Genomic DNA, 16750 nt, shown 5'->3' with positions numbered 1-16750 from the left:
TCTCCCTCTTCTTTCTCTCTCCACCGAACCCAACGCAAAGCTCAGCGGAAAAACCCTATTTACTTCTTCAGCATATGGAGGACCGTGAGTGGTCTATGTTGATCGTTCGTTTGTAAATCTAATAAAATTACGATTTTCGTCTCCAGTATTTTTTTGATCGGCTCTTGTCCAATATTTGAAAGTTAGGAATATGCGGGCCACTATATAAGTGTGGACATCTTCCAACTTACTCAATTGAAGACATTGGGCTAAGTAAGATATAGTTACGATACTCGCATGCAAATCTGCAATAATTAATTGCACTTAACACTCGTAATCGGTACTAATCCTCTTATTTTATTTTTCATTTGTTAATTATTTATTGAAATTCGAATATAACCTAAACAGTATGACTACTTGCACACACTGATGTCACGCTATTTCAATAGTACACATAGGTTATTTTATCATTATTATTTAATTTCAGATTTTATTATTATTTTTTCTTAGGTTATTAGGCGCTCTTACAACTTTTTGAAAGTTATGTCTATTCATGCATAACTTCTTAACATTTGTAAAATTGCGTTTATGCGAATATAACTTCTCTTTGAAAGGTTGTGATTCTTCATAAATTGTGAAATAGAGAACTAAAAAAATTATTTGTTAATTTTTTATTCTGAATTTTCAATATGTTTTTTTGAGAACATGTCTGTTTGGATATAACTTCTCCCGAAATGTTGCATTCGGTTCTAAAAAGACTTATATATAATCATAGTTTTACGTCTCAATTTTTTATTATTCAGTTTTTCAATTTCTCTCTTAAAAAGATATATAGCCTTCTTTCCAATTATTCCCCTTTAAGAGATCTTGCAAAAATACCAAAATTGTTACATGGTATTCTCATTGAGATTTTGTATATCCTAAAGGATTTTTACCAATAATTAAAGAGAGCTTGTCCAAAATTCTATACTCATGGGCCTAATCTTGAAAAATAAAGTTTGAAGTCTCTCTATCTGAGCCCATTAGCTCCAATCTAATCAAAAACACAATTTATGTGAACTTAGTTAAGATACTCCTTACATTTATATGCAATTAAAAATAATTTTGTTTATAAATTAGGATTGATTCCTAACTTCCTATCGGTCAGATTTAGGTGTCAACATATTTGGATTTCAATTGGATAATATGTTAGCTCCCACTTAGTTTCACAACATAAAAGCAAGGTGTAGCCGGCAAGTCTATTTGTAATGTACAAAACTAAAGAATGGATAGGTCATGTATAATTATTTCTCTAAGACTGTGATTGCCCAATTAAAATTTCAAAATTAACAAAGACTTTGCCCTTCAAATATCCAAAATATTGTTCGAGTATAGTATGTGTTGGGGGGGTCTTTGCCCTTTTCACCCAAAAACCGATCACCAATCATTTCCACAATCGATATGGGATAACATTAACAATATATCTACTCACTTTTTTTTTCTTTTTGGTTGAACTACTCACTTGAATATGGACCATTGAAAGTAGTTAATCCTATGTAAGTTTTACGTAGATCTCATCAAATTTATTTTTTTCTACCTATACTTGGGTGACCAAATATCACCACCAATTATCATCATTGCCCACGCGGCCCAAGTTCCCACCCAAGTTTTTATTTTTTTTTCTTTCTAGGTGAGTGGGAATACGGAAGAGGAGAGGAGCCCACTCCTTGGGGTTCTTCCCCTTGTTTCTTCCTTGAGTTTTTTAAAAACTTGCTCAGATCTCAAACAGATTTTTACATGCTAGGCAACGCTGACATTTGAGTTGGGGACACAATTCCTGGAAAAATATAACTGCACACGTGGAATTCACAGGAAATGCACCTCATTTATAAAGGAAATGCTCATATAAAAAAAAAGTCAAAGCACGCCAATTTGTTCCTGCGTAAGATGTTTTTAACTCTGCGTTCTTATTTTTGGTCCATCATTTTTCTTGCTAAAGTTGTTGGCATTTGCATTCTTAAAGAAGAATAAAAAAGGATTTCTATACTAGACAGCCGTAGCATTTTGAGAACAAACTTTGTTAAAAAAGGAATAAGCACGTTTAACACATTTAACAAGAGAAATGCGCACCAGCTAGCTCAGAAGCTGTTGCAACCGCTACCCTCACAGATGCTCCTATCATACAAACACTCGATTAAGGACGCCTATGGAGGTTAATTGTTTAGCTAGATCTATTTTGCTGGGTGCATTAAGATTGGAAAACACTTGAGCAAGTGAATGATCGTCAATGGATTTTGCATATTCAGAATGGATTTTTTGGTGGCTAGCCCTCCCATGCTTAAATCTCTAGCGTAGTATATCTACTCACTTGAATCTAGATCATTAAGACTGGTGCAGGTATGGCGTGCATCCTACGTGCTCTGTTACGCATTTACTTGACTACGCATTCTAGACGACCGTAACATTTGACTTGAGAATACAGTTTCCGGAGAAGTACTGCAGACACTGTTTGTGTCCGCCTATGGCACTCGTTGAAAAGCGAGTGGTCCGAGCACGCCAATTGCTCCTAGAATAAAGCCGGTCAATTTTCTTGCCAAATTGTCAGCATTTGCCTTCTGAGAGAAGAATAAAAACGGGTTTCTGTACTTGGACAACCGTAAACTTTTGACTTGAGCTCATTGATGTAAGTGACCAAAGCACTTCAACCTGTCTCCTATATAAATCCTGAGTTTCTTCTCTCCATTCTCATCCTCAGTCTCATCTTTTTCTTTGCCAAATTATAAGTATTTGCCTTCTGAGAGAAGAATAAGAATGGATTTCTATGCCACATGCATCCTCTACCTCTCTCTTTCGCTACTCTTCTTGGTATTTTGGAAGAGGTGCTTCACTCCTCACCTGCTGCCTGGCACAAAGGATGGCCGGTCGTCGGCGAGACCCTGGAATACATGGCCGCTGGAAGGGGCGGCTGTCCTGAGAGATTCGTGAACGACCGCTCCACGAGGTACTCGTCAGATGTCTTCCGGACCAACTTGTACGGGGAGGATATGGCCGTGTTCTGCGGCGCCTCCGGGAACAAGTTCCTGTTCTCCGGCGATAACAAGTACGTCACCTCCTGGTGGCCCAAATCCATGCTAAAGATCGGCATGTTTCAGGAAACGCCAAAGAAGTTGGATGGCAAGAAGAAGCGCAGCTTCCTGCTGGAGTTCCTGAAGCCCGAAGCCCTCCAACATTACATACCCGTCATGGAGACCGTGACTAGGGACCACCTGGCGATGGATTGGTCCCCACATAAGGAAGTGCAGGTGTTTCCTCTATCAAAGAGCTATACCTTCGCTTTGGCGTGTCGCTTGTTCATGAACATCAGAGATCCCGTGATTGTGTCGAAGTTCGCCAACTCGTTCGCTCGAGTCGCTCCCGGGTTCGTCGCCTTGCCAATAAATATCCCAGGTACGCCGTTCAACCGAGCAATGGAAGCAGGGAAAGTTATGAGGCAAGAGCTCCTGAACATAATTAGACGAAGGAAGACGGAGATTGCGGAAGGGCAAAGACGCGAACGCGAGGGACCTCTTGTCTCGGTTGCTTCTCGAAGGAGACGACGACGGGAGCGTTTTCTACGAGATGGACGTGGCCAACAAGATCATGGGCTTACTCATTGCGAGTCACGACACCACGAGCACTTCGATCACAGCCGTAGTGAATTATTTGGCTCGGTTTCCCCACATCTATTAGCGGGTTCATCAAGGTAATGAATTTTGAATTCGACTTCGCTAACACTCCCGGTCTGCCTGTGAAGTCGGTATATTCTCAACAATACACTTGTCTCATGTCAATAGAACAAATGTGTTGACACATATTTTAAAATTTAATTTATTTTTTAGAAAATAATAATAGAGCATTTAGTTGTGGAGGGAATCTTTTTTAAAAAATTGAACCAAATTTCAAAATTTTAAAAAGTTCGAAAATCGTGTGATTTTGGAGTTGCTAATTTGTTGAACGGTTGAGTGAATATCTCACCTGCAAAAACAAATTGGAGTTTTCTCTATAAATAGAGAAAAGGGAGCTTCGATTCAGGGGTGCTTCTCTTCATCTTTCGTCGAAAGAAAAAAAATAGAAAACTGAAAGAGAAAGAAAAAGTGTGGGGGGCCTCTCTGTCTTCGTCGAAGAAAAGTCAGAAGGGTAAGAGAGTTCTTTGAGGGGCCATCGAAAGTTTAAAAAAAGAAGAAGAGAAAAAGTCAAAAAAGAAAAGCAGTGGAGCAGCATTTGCAGAAGAAGACACAGAAGAAGTGACGTGCGAGAGAAGATGTGAGGGGGCTTCAGCAAAAAAAAAAATAATAAAAAAGAAAGAAAAGGGGCCCCTGTTCATCTTCGTCCGTGGAGCAGCCCATTGCCGGCCTTGTCTCCAAGTGCCTGTGCCGTCCGCCGCTTACACACCGCTGTGCTCACACCACCACCGCGCCAACTCGCCTGACGTTTCTTCAACCCAATCAACGCCACCGGTGTTCCATTTGCTGCAACCCCGAGCAGCCAACGAACCTGCATCTCCACGAGCACCGCCGTCCCGGCGTCCAGCAATCGCACCCTTCGTCGGAGTCCGACGCCACCACACTTCTGCAGCTCAAGTTTTCACCAGTCATCACCTTGCCAAGCTGCATTGCCGGTCCTTGAACCCCCCGCCCCCTGATTGCCGCGCTGCTGTTGTCGTTCAACCACTGCGCCTTTTGCAACGCGCCCCCGAAGCCCCCGTTGCCATCTTTCGCCCGGCGCTCGACGTCTGTACAGCCCCTTTCGCTGCTGCAGCTACCGTCTCCGTCATTGTGCCTCAGCCCGAGCCACCATTGCTGCGACCCGCGACCCTGCTGTTCGCCGGTCATCGACGCTCCCTGCTGCCCCTCCACGCCCGACGTCCTGCCGACCCGCGTCGCTCGCCGCCCCGAAGCCAGCAGCGACCGCCGCGCCGCCCTCAGTTCCTCTGTTGCAGCCCACTGTGACCCGCGACTTGCTGCTCGCAACCACCGTGCGCCGCCCCGCCTCTGCACCAGCATCATCCCTGAAGCCCGTCAGTGACGCCAGCAGACCACCCCGCAACCCGCGAGCGCACCTTCGTCGCTCCGGCAGCCCATTCCGCGGCAGCTCGCCTCCTGCCGTCCACCGCCGCACCGAAGCCCTGCTGCTCCGCCTGCACCAGTATCCGAGGCTTGCTTCACCGCGACCTCCTGCTTGCTCGCGCATCCGCAGCACCGCTGCCGCTACCACAGCTCGCATCCTCACCTCTGCAGCAACCGACGCCGGCTCCACGCCTGAACAGGACCATTTGCTGCCTCCTCTGTTTTGCTGCAGGTCTGGTTACTGCCGAACCTCGCCGGAGCTCTGACGGATAGCCCTTGTTCCGAACGGCGACCCATCACCGAACCACCAGCTGCTCCTCGCCATTTCCTCAAGCCAACCGTGAGTTGGACTAGGTGATATTCTAGATATTTGATTTCATGTTTTTTTTATATATATTCTAACTTGATTTGTTTTGATTTATTTTTATCATTAAGAAATTGATCATATTAAGTTATGATAATAAAAATATTGATTGACCGCGAGACGTCGGGTTAGATTTTTGATTATTTTGACTTTTTATGGCGAAATTCATGAATTTCTTTGCATCATTGATTCATATTAAAATGCCATTGATTTACATGGATGGATTTTTATTTTAGCGTGTTATTATTTGCTCATCACATATCATGCATCATATTAGATATTTAGGTTTATACACATTTCACATTTGAAGCAACGTATTTTAGTTTCTTTTTAAGATTCATGTGGAATTAGAATGATCTTCCTTTAATAAAACCAAAACACAAAAAAAAAATATTAAAAAAAAAAAAAAAAATCTTATTTAGGTTATATAGATTTTATAATGTGCACACCACATGTTACGCTTTAGTTAGTGGGTCATAGGTTAATGCTTTAATATTCTCGTCGTGTAATTTTTTAGTATTGCATCATTATCTTTTAAAGTCATTTAAAAAATAAAACACAAGAAGATCATTTCCTTGGTTAGTTAATAGGTTAATTCATAATTAATCTCATATCATCATTATTTAGCATATGTTGCATATATGCATTAAAAATGAATCATCATTAAAATAAAATCATAAAAGAAATACGTATAGAAATACGTATGCCATTCATCCCATATCACGTAGACATGCATATTTAGGATTATATAAATTAGATTGCATGCATATAGTAATAAGTTTAAGTCATGCCATATGAATTGCATCTCACATATCATTAAAGTAAAATCCATGCATATCAAATTTAGATTAAGATTGCATATAATTAACATTTAAAAAAGAAAAAGGAAAATTAGGTGTCATGTCATTTAAAAAATCATGTTTAGGCATGCATTTTTATTAACATTTTTTTTATTGAATGTTATTTTATTGATTGTGCACCCGCATGATCACCATTTGCATGTTAGTAGTTTAGGTTTAAATTAATCAACATTGCCTGCTAAATATTTTTGAAATTAAAATAAAAGGTACCGAAATGGCGTTAGACTAATCTAGCGTAATCATGTCCCCGGACTTATTGAATCTCTGGTTCGGAAAAATAAAGTATTCTCCCATACTTTATTTGGGTTTCTAATCAACCCTAATTGATTAGTGGCGGCTTCAAATTGAATAGAATTGTATGTTTAAATATATTAATTTCAAGTCGCGATTGGTAGGACCTGGGAGAGTCCGCGCCAAGTCTTCAGACTTAGTAATCCATTAACCTAAACTTTAGGATTGCCCCTGAAAATTTAGGTCGCAACAAAATGGAGATTGCTAAATCCAAGGGTCCAGATGAATTTCTTAACTGGGAAGATGTTCAGAAGATGAAGTATTCGTGGAACGTGGCCTGCGAGTCAATAAGGCTGTTACCGCCTGCACAGGGGGCATATAGAGAGGCAATGACTAATTTCACTTTCGCTGGGTATACAATTCCAAAGGGATGGAAGGTAATTTTAGAATATGTGTCAAGTGCTCTCCAATTGCTAAGTTGTGCTGTGAGTGCATGAACAATAGGTCTAGTGACGAATGCATTGTGATTCTGACTGTGTACTAGACATTCTGGACGGTGCACTCCACGCACAAGAACCCCAAGTATTTCCCTGATCCGGAGAAGTTCGATCCCTCAAGATTCGAAGGAAATGGGCCTGCACCTTTCACCTTCGTTCCCTTCGGAGGTGGACCTCGCATGTGCCCTGGAAAAGAGTATGCACGGCTCGAAATACTCATTTTCATGCACAATCTGGTGAACAAGTTCAAGCTCGAGAAGGTGATACTGGACGAGAAGTTTATCTATAACCCATCGCCGGTTCCCGTTGAAGGACTTCGTATTCGCCTGCTACCCCACAAATAAATATCTTTGAGCTATTCACATGATTTACAGGGCTCGTCAAAACTTTATCATGAGTAATTGAACATAATGAGAATGATTTCAAGACATGTATGATATCTCATCGTCGGTTTTTTTTTTTTTTTTTTTTTTTTTTGTATGTATTTGATGTTTTTCTTGTTCTTTTTTAGCTTGTAATAATTCCAGTGCACTTGATTGCTGATTACCCACCTATGAATAGGGGTGTCCAAAAAGCTCTGCGCTGGCTCGGCTCTAAAATTTAGGTTTTTTAGGGTTGGGCCTTAGTCTTTTTCAGGTGGAGATTTTTAGATGTTAGTATTGTTAAGGTTGGATTGGGTTGGGCTGGCTGGACCCAACCCAATCCCTTGACGCCCCTATTTATGAAGTCCGGACACCACAAAATATGAAAAGATTTCAACAACACTAAAGTCGAGTCGAATAATTTGAGGACAATATGTCCGCATTTAATAAATATTCCGAAGCAATGTCAATCTTCTGCTTCGCGCGGTCCTATTGAACATAGAGAAAAGTAACACAGGTCCATGGAGAACGTAAAGCCCATAAAATGACCCAATGCACATGCCTAAATATTTGGTGGAAGATAAAAATATTATTTATTTATTCTTTTTTAAACAAAATAAATAATTATTTTAATAAAATATTTTTCAAATCATTCATTTTCAACGAAAATGATTCCCCATCTCTCTTGTCCTTGGAGAGAGGGACAATGCGACCTATTACAAGATCCAAAATATCTCCTCCTTGATTGCTTGATACGAGACTTTTCCAGCATTAATCAAGTATGAGCACGCTTGTCGATAATTGAAATCCTTTTTTTTTTTTTCTCTATTAAGTTATTTACCTTATATCAATTAGTTGTGATAACAATGACAAATAGATAAGACGACTTAAGTTGGATCGATTTGGCCCACTCTTCTCTTTCGTCACGAAATCGGCGGGCACGGGCTTTGCATCGCAATCCCCCACCCAGATGGTCCATCAATCTCTTGCTCGACCTCGCTCCATGCTTCCCTTGGAGTTGGGAGGGCACTCGATCCGACCTCGGCAGAAGCACCGTTTTGATCGATCGCAGCGGGACCACTCAGGCACTCACAGCGCAGCCCACCCAGACCCCGTCCGGATTGCGCACTTACATTGCGGGGGCATCCAGTCGCGCCGGCAAAATGACACGTGGACGCCTCCCACTTAGCCCTAGCATCACCAGGGCCAATTTCTCTTTCGTCCTCCAAAAGGGTTGACTTTCGTTTCCCATTTATTTCACTACCATTTTAATGACATTTGACTTGAGAACCCAGTTTTCTGAAGTACTGCACGCGTGAAATCACTAAACGCATGCGATGCGCCTCATGATTCATGAATCATGATCTCACTGTTTATGTGCGTGTATGGCTCTCTTTAAAAGCAGTGGTCAGAGGACGTTAATTTCCTAGCCGGTCAGTTTTCTTGCCAAATTGATAGTTAGAATAATTAGTTTTCATCTTACGGTTTAAATTTTTAGAACAATTTATAATAGTTTCACAAATTTTTAATAATATCAAAGTCGAAAGTCTTAAGTTGAAATCTTTTCAAACCATATTTGCATTTTTAATTAAATACATCAAAGATCAAACTAAGCGTGAGGAGAAATGTTAGAATGATTAAATATCATACGTTCGTCTGATTAATTAACCTTTAAAAATAATTAGTAATGATCCCATAAAGTCTTATATTGTCAATTTTTGCCTTCTAAGAGAAAAATTAAAATGGGTTTTTATACTTAGACAGCCGTGGCATTTTTATTTGAAGAGATTTTTCAAAAGATTTCACTATTTGTGTGCGTGCATGGAGCTCAATAATATAAGTCGCCAAAACACGCCTACTTTGCCCTATACAAATCCTGATGACGTCGCTCTCCACTCTCAGCCGTTAGCCTATCTTTCTCTCGCCATATTATCAGGATACGCCTAATGAGGAAACGGCAAAGATGGATTTCTACACCACATGCATCCTCTGCCTCGCTCTTCCGCTGCTCCTCTTGGCGTTTCGGAAGAGGCGCTTCACTCCTCACCTGCTGCCCGGCACAAAAGGGTGGCCCGTCATCGGCGAGACCCTGGAATACATGACCGCCGGAAGGAGCGGCCGTCCCGAGAAATTCGTGAAGGACCGCGCCGCCTGGCACTCGTCGGATGTCTTCCGGACCAACTTGTATGGCGCGGACATGGCCGTGTTCTGCGGTGCCTCCGGGAACAAGTTCCTGTTCTCCAGCGAGAACAAGTACGTCAGCCCCTGGTGGCCCGACTCCATGAAGAAGATCTTCACGTTCCCGGAAGCCCTAGGGAAGCTCAAAAACGAGGATGCCAAGAAGCGGCGCAGCTTCATGTTGGAGTTCCTGAAGCCCGAAGCCCTTCGGCATTACATACCCGTCATGGACTCCGTGACTAGGGACCACTTGGCGACGGATTGGTCTCCACATAAGGAGGTGAGGGTCTTTCCTCTATTGAAGAGCTACACCTTGGCCTTGGCGTGTCGCTTGTTCATGAACATCAGAGATCCCGAGATTGTGCGGAAGTTCGCCGATCCGTTCGCTCGAGTTGCTCCCGGGTTCGTCACGGTGCCGATAAATATCCCGGGCACGCCGTTCAACAGAGCAGTGGAAGGAGGAAAAGTTTTAAGGCAAGAGCTCCTGGACCTAGTTAGGCGAAGGAAGATGGAGATCTCGGAGGGCAAAGACGCGAACGCGAGGGACTTCTTATCCCGATTGCTTCTCGAAGGAGGTGACGACGGGACGGCTTTGTACGAGATGGATACTTCCACCAAGATCATGGGATTGCTCAACGCGAGTCACGACACCACGAGCACTTCGATCACGGCCATAGTGAACTATTTGGCTCAGTTCCCCCACGTCTATGAGCGGGTTCATCAAGGTAATAAACTTCAAATTCGACTTCGTTAACACTCCCGGTCTACCTGTGAAGGCTGGATCTTGATGCCTGTAAATTCAGTATATTCTCAACAACACACTTTTTCTCATATCAATAGAACAACTGGAGATCGCCAGATCCAAGGGTCCGGATGAATTTCTGAACTGGGACGATGTTCAAAGATGAAGTATTCGTGGAACGTGGCCTGCGAGTCGATGAGATTGTTACCCCCTGCACAAGGGGCATATAGAGTAGCAATGACGGATTTCAGTTTCGCTGGCTACACAATTCCAAAGGGATGGAAGGTAATTCTCGAATCTATGTTGATCGCTCTCTAAATAATGAGTTGGGTTGCGAATGCATAAATGATCAGTCTAGTGACGCATGCATTGTGATGCTAACTTGTGTCATAGACATTTTGGACGGTGCACTCCACAAACAAGAACCCCAAGTATTTTCCTGATCCGGAGAAATTCGATCCCTCAAGATTCGAAGGAAACGGGCCTGCACCTTTCATTTACGTTCCCTTCGGAGGAGGACCTCACATGTGCCCTGGGAAAGAGTACGCGAGGCTCGAAATACTTGTTTTCATGCACAATCTGGTGACCAAATTCAAGCTAATGAAGGTCATACCGAACGAGAAGTTTATCTATACCCCATCGCCGGTCCCTGTCGAAGGTCTCCATATTCGCCTACTACCCCACAACTAGATATGTACAAGTTATTGACATGATTTACAGGGCTTATCGAAACTTGGTCGCGAGTACTCAAATCATATTAAGTATGATTTCAAGGCACGTATGCCATCTCATCATCATTGTATTTTTTTTTTTTTTTATGTATTTGATGTTTTTCTTGTTCTTTTTAGCTTGTGATAATTCTCGTGCACTTGACCGCTTATTGCTCACCATGGATGGGGATGTCGAAAAAGCCCACGCGGACCTGGCCCTAAAATTTAAAGTATTTTAGGATCAGACCTTGGTCTTATTCGGGTAGGGATTTTTAGCTATTGGTACAGCTAGAGTTGGGTCAGCTCGGGCCAATTGCATCAGGTCGGGTCAGGTTGATGCTGGCTTTTTGACACCCCCACAACACAGCTTGATCTCCCTCTCAACAAGGATGAAACCTTCTATTTGAGCCTAGCTGATCGGTGCTGGCTCGACCCATTCTCTTGGGTCATATGATATTCAACTTTGGGGCAGATTGAGTCAATCGCGCCTCGTGTAGGGCTTTGGGTCGAGTTAGATCGTATGAAAACTTAGCCCAACTCAACCCCTTGACACCCCCACAAAATTTGAAAAGATTTTAACAACACAAAAGTACGGTGGAATAATTTGAGCAAAATATGTCCCCTTTTAAAGATATTTTGAAGCGAGGCAAATCTTCTGCCTTGCATTGTCCTCTCGTTCGTGTCTCGATCTACTCTCAACTATTGGTGTATGTAAATGACGTTATACATCGACGATTAAAACAGGCCAAGACGTGCAAGGAAGCACTTTACACGATAGAGGATTTCATGTACTTTCTGGAATCCACATGGGGAGTAATTCATGCAAATTTTCAAATAGAGAAAGCTAAGTGGAACGGATCCACATGATGCTCATATTTCCATTATAGGCCCATTAAACATAGAGAAAAGTAACACAAGCCCATGGAGAACGTAAAGCCCATAAAAAAGACCCAATGCATATGCCTAAATATTTTTTTATTTATTCATTTATTTTCACAAAATAAACTATTATCTTAATAAATAAAAATTCGAATTATTCATTTCCTACAAAACTGATTCTAAAACTCTTTCTCTCAATTGCCCGATACAAGACTTTACTCGCATTGATTAGGCACGAGCACGTGTCGATAATGAAAATTCCTTTTTTTGTCTATTCAATTATTTACCTTACAGCACTGGTTGTGATGACAATGACAAAGAGATTTGACAACTAAAGAGTTAGATGGTTCCGATCAATTCCGATCCTCTCTTTTGTCACGAAATTGGTGGGCACGGGGCTCGCATTGCAATCCTCCACCCAAATGGTCCATGGTCCATCGTCTGTTGTTCGACCTCGGTCCATGCTCTGCCTGAGGTTGGGAGGGCACTCGACCCACCCCAGCACAAGCACCGAATTGATCGATCGCAGCAGGACCACTCACAGCACAGCTCACCCAGACCCCCTCCGCCCCGCACACTTAAATTACAGGGGGACCCACTCGCATCCGCGAAAGGACACGTGGACGCCTTCCATTTAGCCCTAACATCACGAGGGCCAATTTTTGTTCGTCCTCCAAAAGGGTCATTTCATCCCCCCCCCCGCCCCAAATTGCATTTACCTTCTCAAAAAGAGAGGAAAAAAATACGCAGCTCCACCGTCCACCGTGAAGGTGATTTTTATCTTTCCATTCCAATTTTATCGAATCGGATTTGGGGAAATTTCGTTCCGGTCATAGTCGAATTATACCCCATATCAACGCCATGCTTCAGTGAAATAGACATTTCGACGTGGCAAAATTGCGAAGCTTTCACGAGGCCGGGGGGACAATCTCGAATTTTCCCGAAGAAAGAGACCGGATGGGAAGGGGCCAAAAAGAAAATATACGAAAATCGGTTGGAAATGGTAGCCCCACCCCACCACCCACCCCACCCCACTTCCAACGCCACCGTCCAACGGACCCCACCGTCCATGCGTCCCCCACGTGGCCTTGCTGTCAATTCCAGCGGGGCCCGTGCCTTTGGCCTCCACCGACAAAGCTCCACACGATCGTAATGGTACGCCGCGTAACACCCGATCGCTATCGCTATCGCCATCACAGGAACTGAGGAGGAACGTCGGCGCTCGCTCGCTCATTGAGCAAAACTCAAATCGGGAAATTAAAAGTTTAATAAATGCTAATTAAAAGAAATCCGCGAAATTAAATAAATAAAATCGAATCTCTCGGCGAGGGAAGGAACAAGTTACAACGGGTGGATGATGCGGAAATCGAGAAGTGCCCCAAAAAAAGAAAAAGGAAAAAAAGAAAAAAGAGGGAAACAAAAAAATCGACGCGAAATTACCACTCAGGACATGAGGAGGGAAGAAACTACAGTGGCGGAGACGGCGACGACGGCCGCCAGCAACGTGGGCGCCTTCGAGTCGCCGGCCGCGCTATCCGACCTGCTGTTCGCGGACTCCACCGCCGGGCCCGCCGCCGGGGACCACTCCGGCGTCTCCGTCGGCGGAGCAGGAGGCGATGCCGCCAGGGGCGACGGGGCCTCCACCGCGGGGCCTGGAGCTGGGCTCACCGGCGACGGGGAAGGAGCGCTCATGGGCTCCGGCGCCGGCGCGGGGGACGGGGACTTGCCGAACAGCTCGGTGGGGAGGAGGACGCTGTCGACGGTGAAGATCGCGACGGGGGTGGCGTCGAGCACGGTGCTGGCCACCCGCGAGGAGTCGACCCCGGTGTCGAGCGCGACGGAGTCGCCGGCGGTCTTCACGGTGAAGTCGTACTTCCCGGCGCCGTTGGTGGCGAGGGTGCTGATCGGGCCGTTGCTCGTCTTCAGGGACCCGATCGGGGTGTAGTCCGCCACCGCGTGGTACAGCAGGAGCGACACGAGCTCGGCATTGGAGAGCTTGCTCACGTCGGGCACGCCCTTGGCCTTGAAGGACTCGTCGTTGGGCGCGAACACCGTCAGGCCCTTCTCCAGCGCCGACTGGTACGTCTTGATGACGCCGCTCGAGACGAGGAGGCCCGCGAACGTCTTGCACCCGGCCTTCTCGAGCAGCGCCGTCACGTTCGTGTCCGAGGCCGACGGCGCCGGGGCGGCGAGGATGGCCGGGACCAGGATGGGGGCGCTGATCTGGAGGACGGAGATGTTGTAGGGGATCTGCTTCACCGACTTGGTGTACGACGAGTCGAGCTTGGAGCCGGGGCGGCGGCGCCGAAGCCCACCTTGCCGCCCTGGAGGTCGGTGATGTTGACGAAGCCGGTGTTGCCGGGGGCGTTCCCGGTGGTCTGGTACAGGGTGGTGGAGAGGGTGGAGCCCTTGGGGATCTGGTGGAGCTTCTGGGGGTCGAAGTAGTCGAGGACGACGTGGACGGCGAGCTCGTTCTTGATGACGGAGAGGGGCTTCTTGCCGGCGAGGGCGGACATGGCGCCGTTGTCGAGGGCGAGGACGGTGATGGTCTGGCGGCTGTTGATCTCGTCGGCCAGCTTGGTCTGGCTGAGGTAGGAGCTGAAGAGGGAGTACTCGGGGAAGCCCTCGAGGATGGCGGTGATGTTGTGGCCGGAGACGGCGGCGGCGGAGCACAGGAGGAGGAGGAGGAGGGAGGCGGCGAGGGGGCGGAGTGCGGACATGGTGAAGATTAGCGGCTAAGCGGCGGCGACGACAGAGTAAAGAAAGACGAGACTGAAGAATGCGAGTGGAGTGGAGTGAGAGGCGATTAATAGAGGATCTGACCAGGGTTTGTTGGGTCAGTCGAATTTAACCGTGGTTAAGGGAGGGGCCCTGGGGAAATGCGTGGGGTCCACACTTCAGTGGGGTTCGGTCACAGCTGGAAAACGTTAAAGGCTACTGCTGCGACGGCAGTGGCATATGCTGCTGTGCTTTGCCGATGCTGTCTCTTTGCTTTTTTCTTCCTCCCCACCCGTCGGGGCCGAATTGACGGAAATGCCCCCTCGTCACATGCGAGGGTGGCCGCTTTGTCCAATCGGTTTTCGAGGGGGTCATGTGTTTAAGCTTTTTCCAACGAGGATTTGTACGCGCTTTTTGTTTTCAAACCGCTTTATGCGTGGTCTTAATCAATAAATTTGGCTAAAGCTAAGATAAATCCCCATCTCTCTCTATTTACTCAACCACCATTGAAAGCTGTCTCTATTTACTCAACCACCATTAAAAGCTGTCTTCATTTGTGAAGCCACGCCCCTTAATCATTTGTGTGTACCATTTAATCTTCAAGAGAAAGAGAGAGAGATTGGAAATTAGCTAGAGAGGTAAATTGGAGCAAGGGTGTCGCCGGCGATTATGGAGAGAAAGGGTCAATGACAACGATTATCAGGCTGGCGTTTGGTAGTGAGGGCAGGACAATGAATTAGCAATCTCTAATTGTGATTTAAATGCATGGTTCTATAATTTAGATCTCAACCATAAATTTCAAAGTAATTTGAAGGGTTCTTCCTTAATGACAATTGAAGGATATAGACATAGCACCTTCGCTTTTTTTTTTCCAATCATAAATGAGTTTAGTTCGATTAATCTCACACCAAAAAAGTCAATTTTTATGGACATACCAACTATCATTTGTTACGACATATTTTTAGTGATTTTTATTAAAACGCTAGATTCATTAATTTTCATGCAAATATTTCAAATATAAGTGATTCACCTTGCTAAATTAGTGAGTAAACCTTCCCGATACTTGATCTTTCTTATGGGGCCGAATTCTTTAATGGGGGATTATATTTTGTCCCAGCATCTTTTTTGAATTTTTCTTTTAAGCCTTGTAACGGTTTTTTTTTCAATTGGTTTTCTTATTTGCAACGGTCGAATATCTTGAGAGGGGAGGGTGGGAAAGCTCTACGGCGTTCGTTCGAGTACGAAATTCAACGGATAGTCAACGGAATGGAAGGTCAACAGCTTTTTTGTCATTATGAGTAGCTTGTCGGCGGTGGGGAAAAGGCTATGGGTAATAGAAAGTCATTATCATTGTTGGGGTCGGCTATTTAAGCTTTAATTATTTTGCTTGTGCTTCGTTTATTGGCTGGGAAAAATAAAATGCTATGCTACATAATTATATATTAGGGCCCCTATGTTGCGATCTAATTGAATAATTTGGTCGGGGGATGGCACAAGATGATTTAATTTCAGGAACATTCTAGGAATGTGCAATCAATCACAACTTCTTAACAAAGGGATTCGACGATAATTAGGATCATTAGTCGCTTTGCTTTGACGTATTGATAATTGTCAATGCTCTGATTAAGTTATTTTTTTTCTGTCTGTCCTACTCTATCTCTCTCCTGCACAGTGTTTTACTCTATATTTTTGTAAACACATGGAAATTGAATTTCATACATAAAATTAAACGTTCTCACCACACTCAATTGGAAATAGTTTTACAAACCCCTTGACATAGCTGAATGTATTTACCATATGTAAACACGTTTCTCATTTCACAGGTCATTTAACTTTAATATTATTGAGAAATGTCATCATTCGTTTAAGGAAAGATTGTAATTTTCAATGCGTCACCTTCCTTGTATAATGTGTACTAAGCACAATGAAAATCAAACACATTTTTTCTTGTTAAGTATACTTGACGAATGCTTTGAGGGCAATCGCTGATAATACCGTTATCCATATTTGTCAATCTTTCAATTGTAGCACTTTAGAAATATGGGTATTTCATGTAATTGCTCTTTGCAATGTGGAAATACATACAAAGTCGACTTTTTTTAAATTTGCAGATTAAATATATTATTTTGATATGGGATTGCTATCA

At 44.2% G+C, this 16750-nt stretch overlaps 3 protein-coding genes and 1 pseudogene across 3 annotated transcripts; 3 read left to right on the top strand and 1 right to left on the bottom strand.

The window, feature by feature from the left end:
• Positions 1-2639: 2639 nt before the first annotated feature.
• LOC104444322 lies at positions 2640-7445 on the top strand (annotated as a pseudogene).
• A 2030-nt stretch (positions 7446-9475) lies between these two features.
• Positions 9476-10309, top strand: LOC120293659 (beta-amyrin 28-monooxygenase-like). Its single transcript, XM_039313364.1, has one exon. The coding sequence runs from the start codon at positions 9476-9478 to the stop codon at positions 10307-10309; it is 834 nt and encodes a 277-aa protein (XP_039169298.1).
• Positions 10156-11081, top strand: LOC104446272 (beta-amyrin 6-beta-monooxygenase). Its single transcript, XM_010060149.3, has 3 exons — positions 10156-10280; positions 10396-10582; positions 10691-11081. The coding sequence occupies exons 2-3, from the start codon at positions 10460-10462 to the stop codon at positions 10985-10987; spliced, it is 420 nt and encodes a 139-aa protein (XP_010058451.2). The 5' UTR covers positions 10156-10280; positions 10396-10459; the 3' UTR covers positions 10988-11081.
• A 2081-nt stretch (positions 11082-13162) lies between these two features.
• On the bottom strand, positions 13163-14688 carry LOC104444321 (fasciclin-like arabinogalactan protein 8). The gene is given in 2 exon segments (XM_010057974.3): positions 13163-14180; positions 14183-14688. Coding segments are annotated over 2 exon segments (1275 nt in total). The 5' UTR covers positions 14607-14688; the 3' UTR covers positions 13163-13329.
• Between the last annotated feature and the right edge of the window lie 2062 nt (positions 14689-16750).

The sequence above is a fragment of the Eucalyptus grandis genome, chromosome 5 (genome assembly GCF_016545825.1).
Source record: "Eucalyptus grandis isolate ANBG69807.140 chromosome 5, ASM1654582v1, whole genome shotgun sequence".
Lineage (NCBI taxonomy): Eukaryota > Viridiplantae > Streptophyta > Magnoliopsida > Myrtales > Myrtaceae > Eucalyptus > Eucalyptus grandis.
Note: the sequence above shows the minus strand (reverse complement) of the source record. Positions and strands in the feature narration are given on the sequence as shown.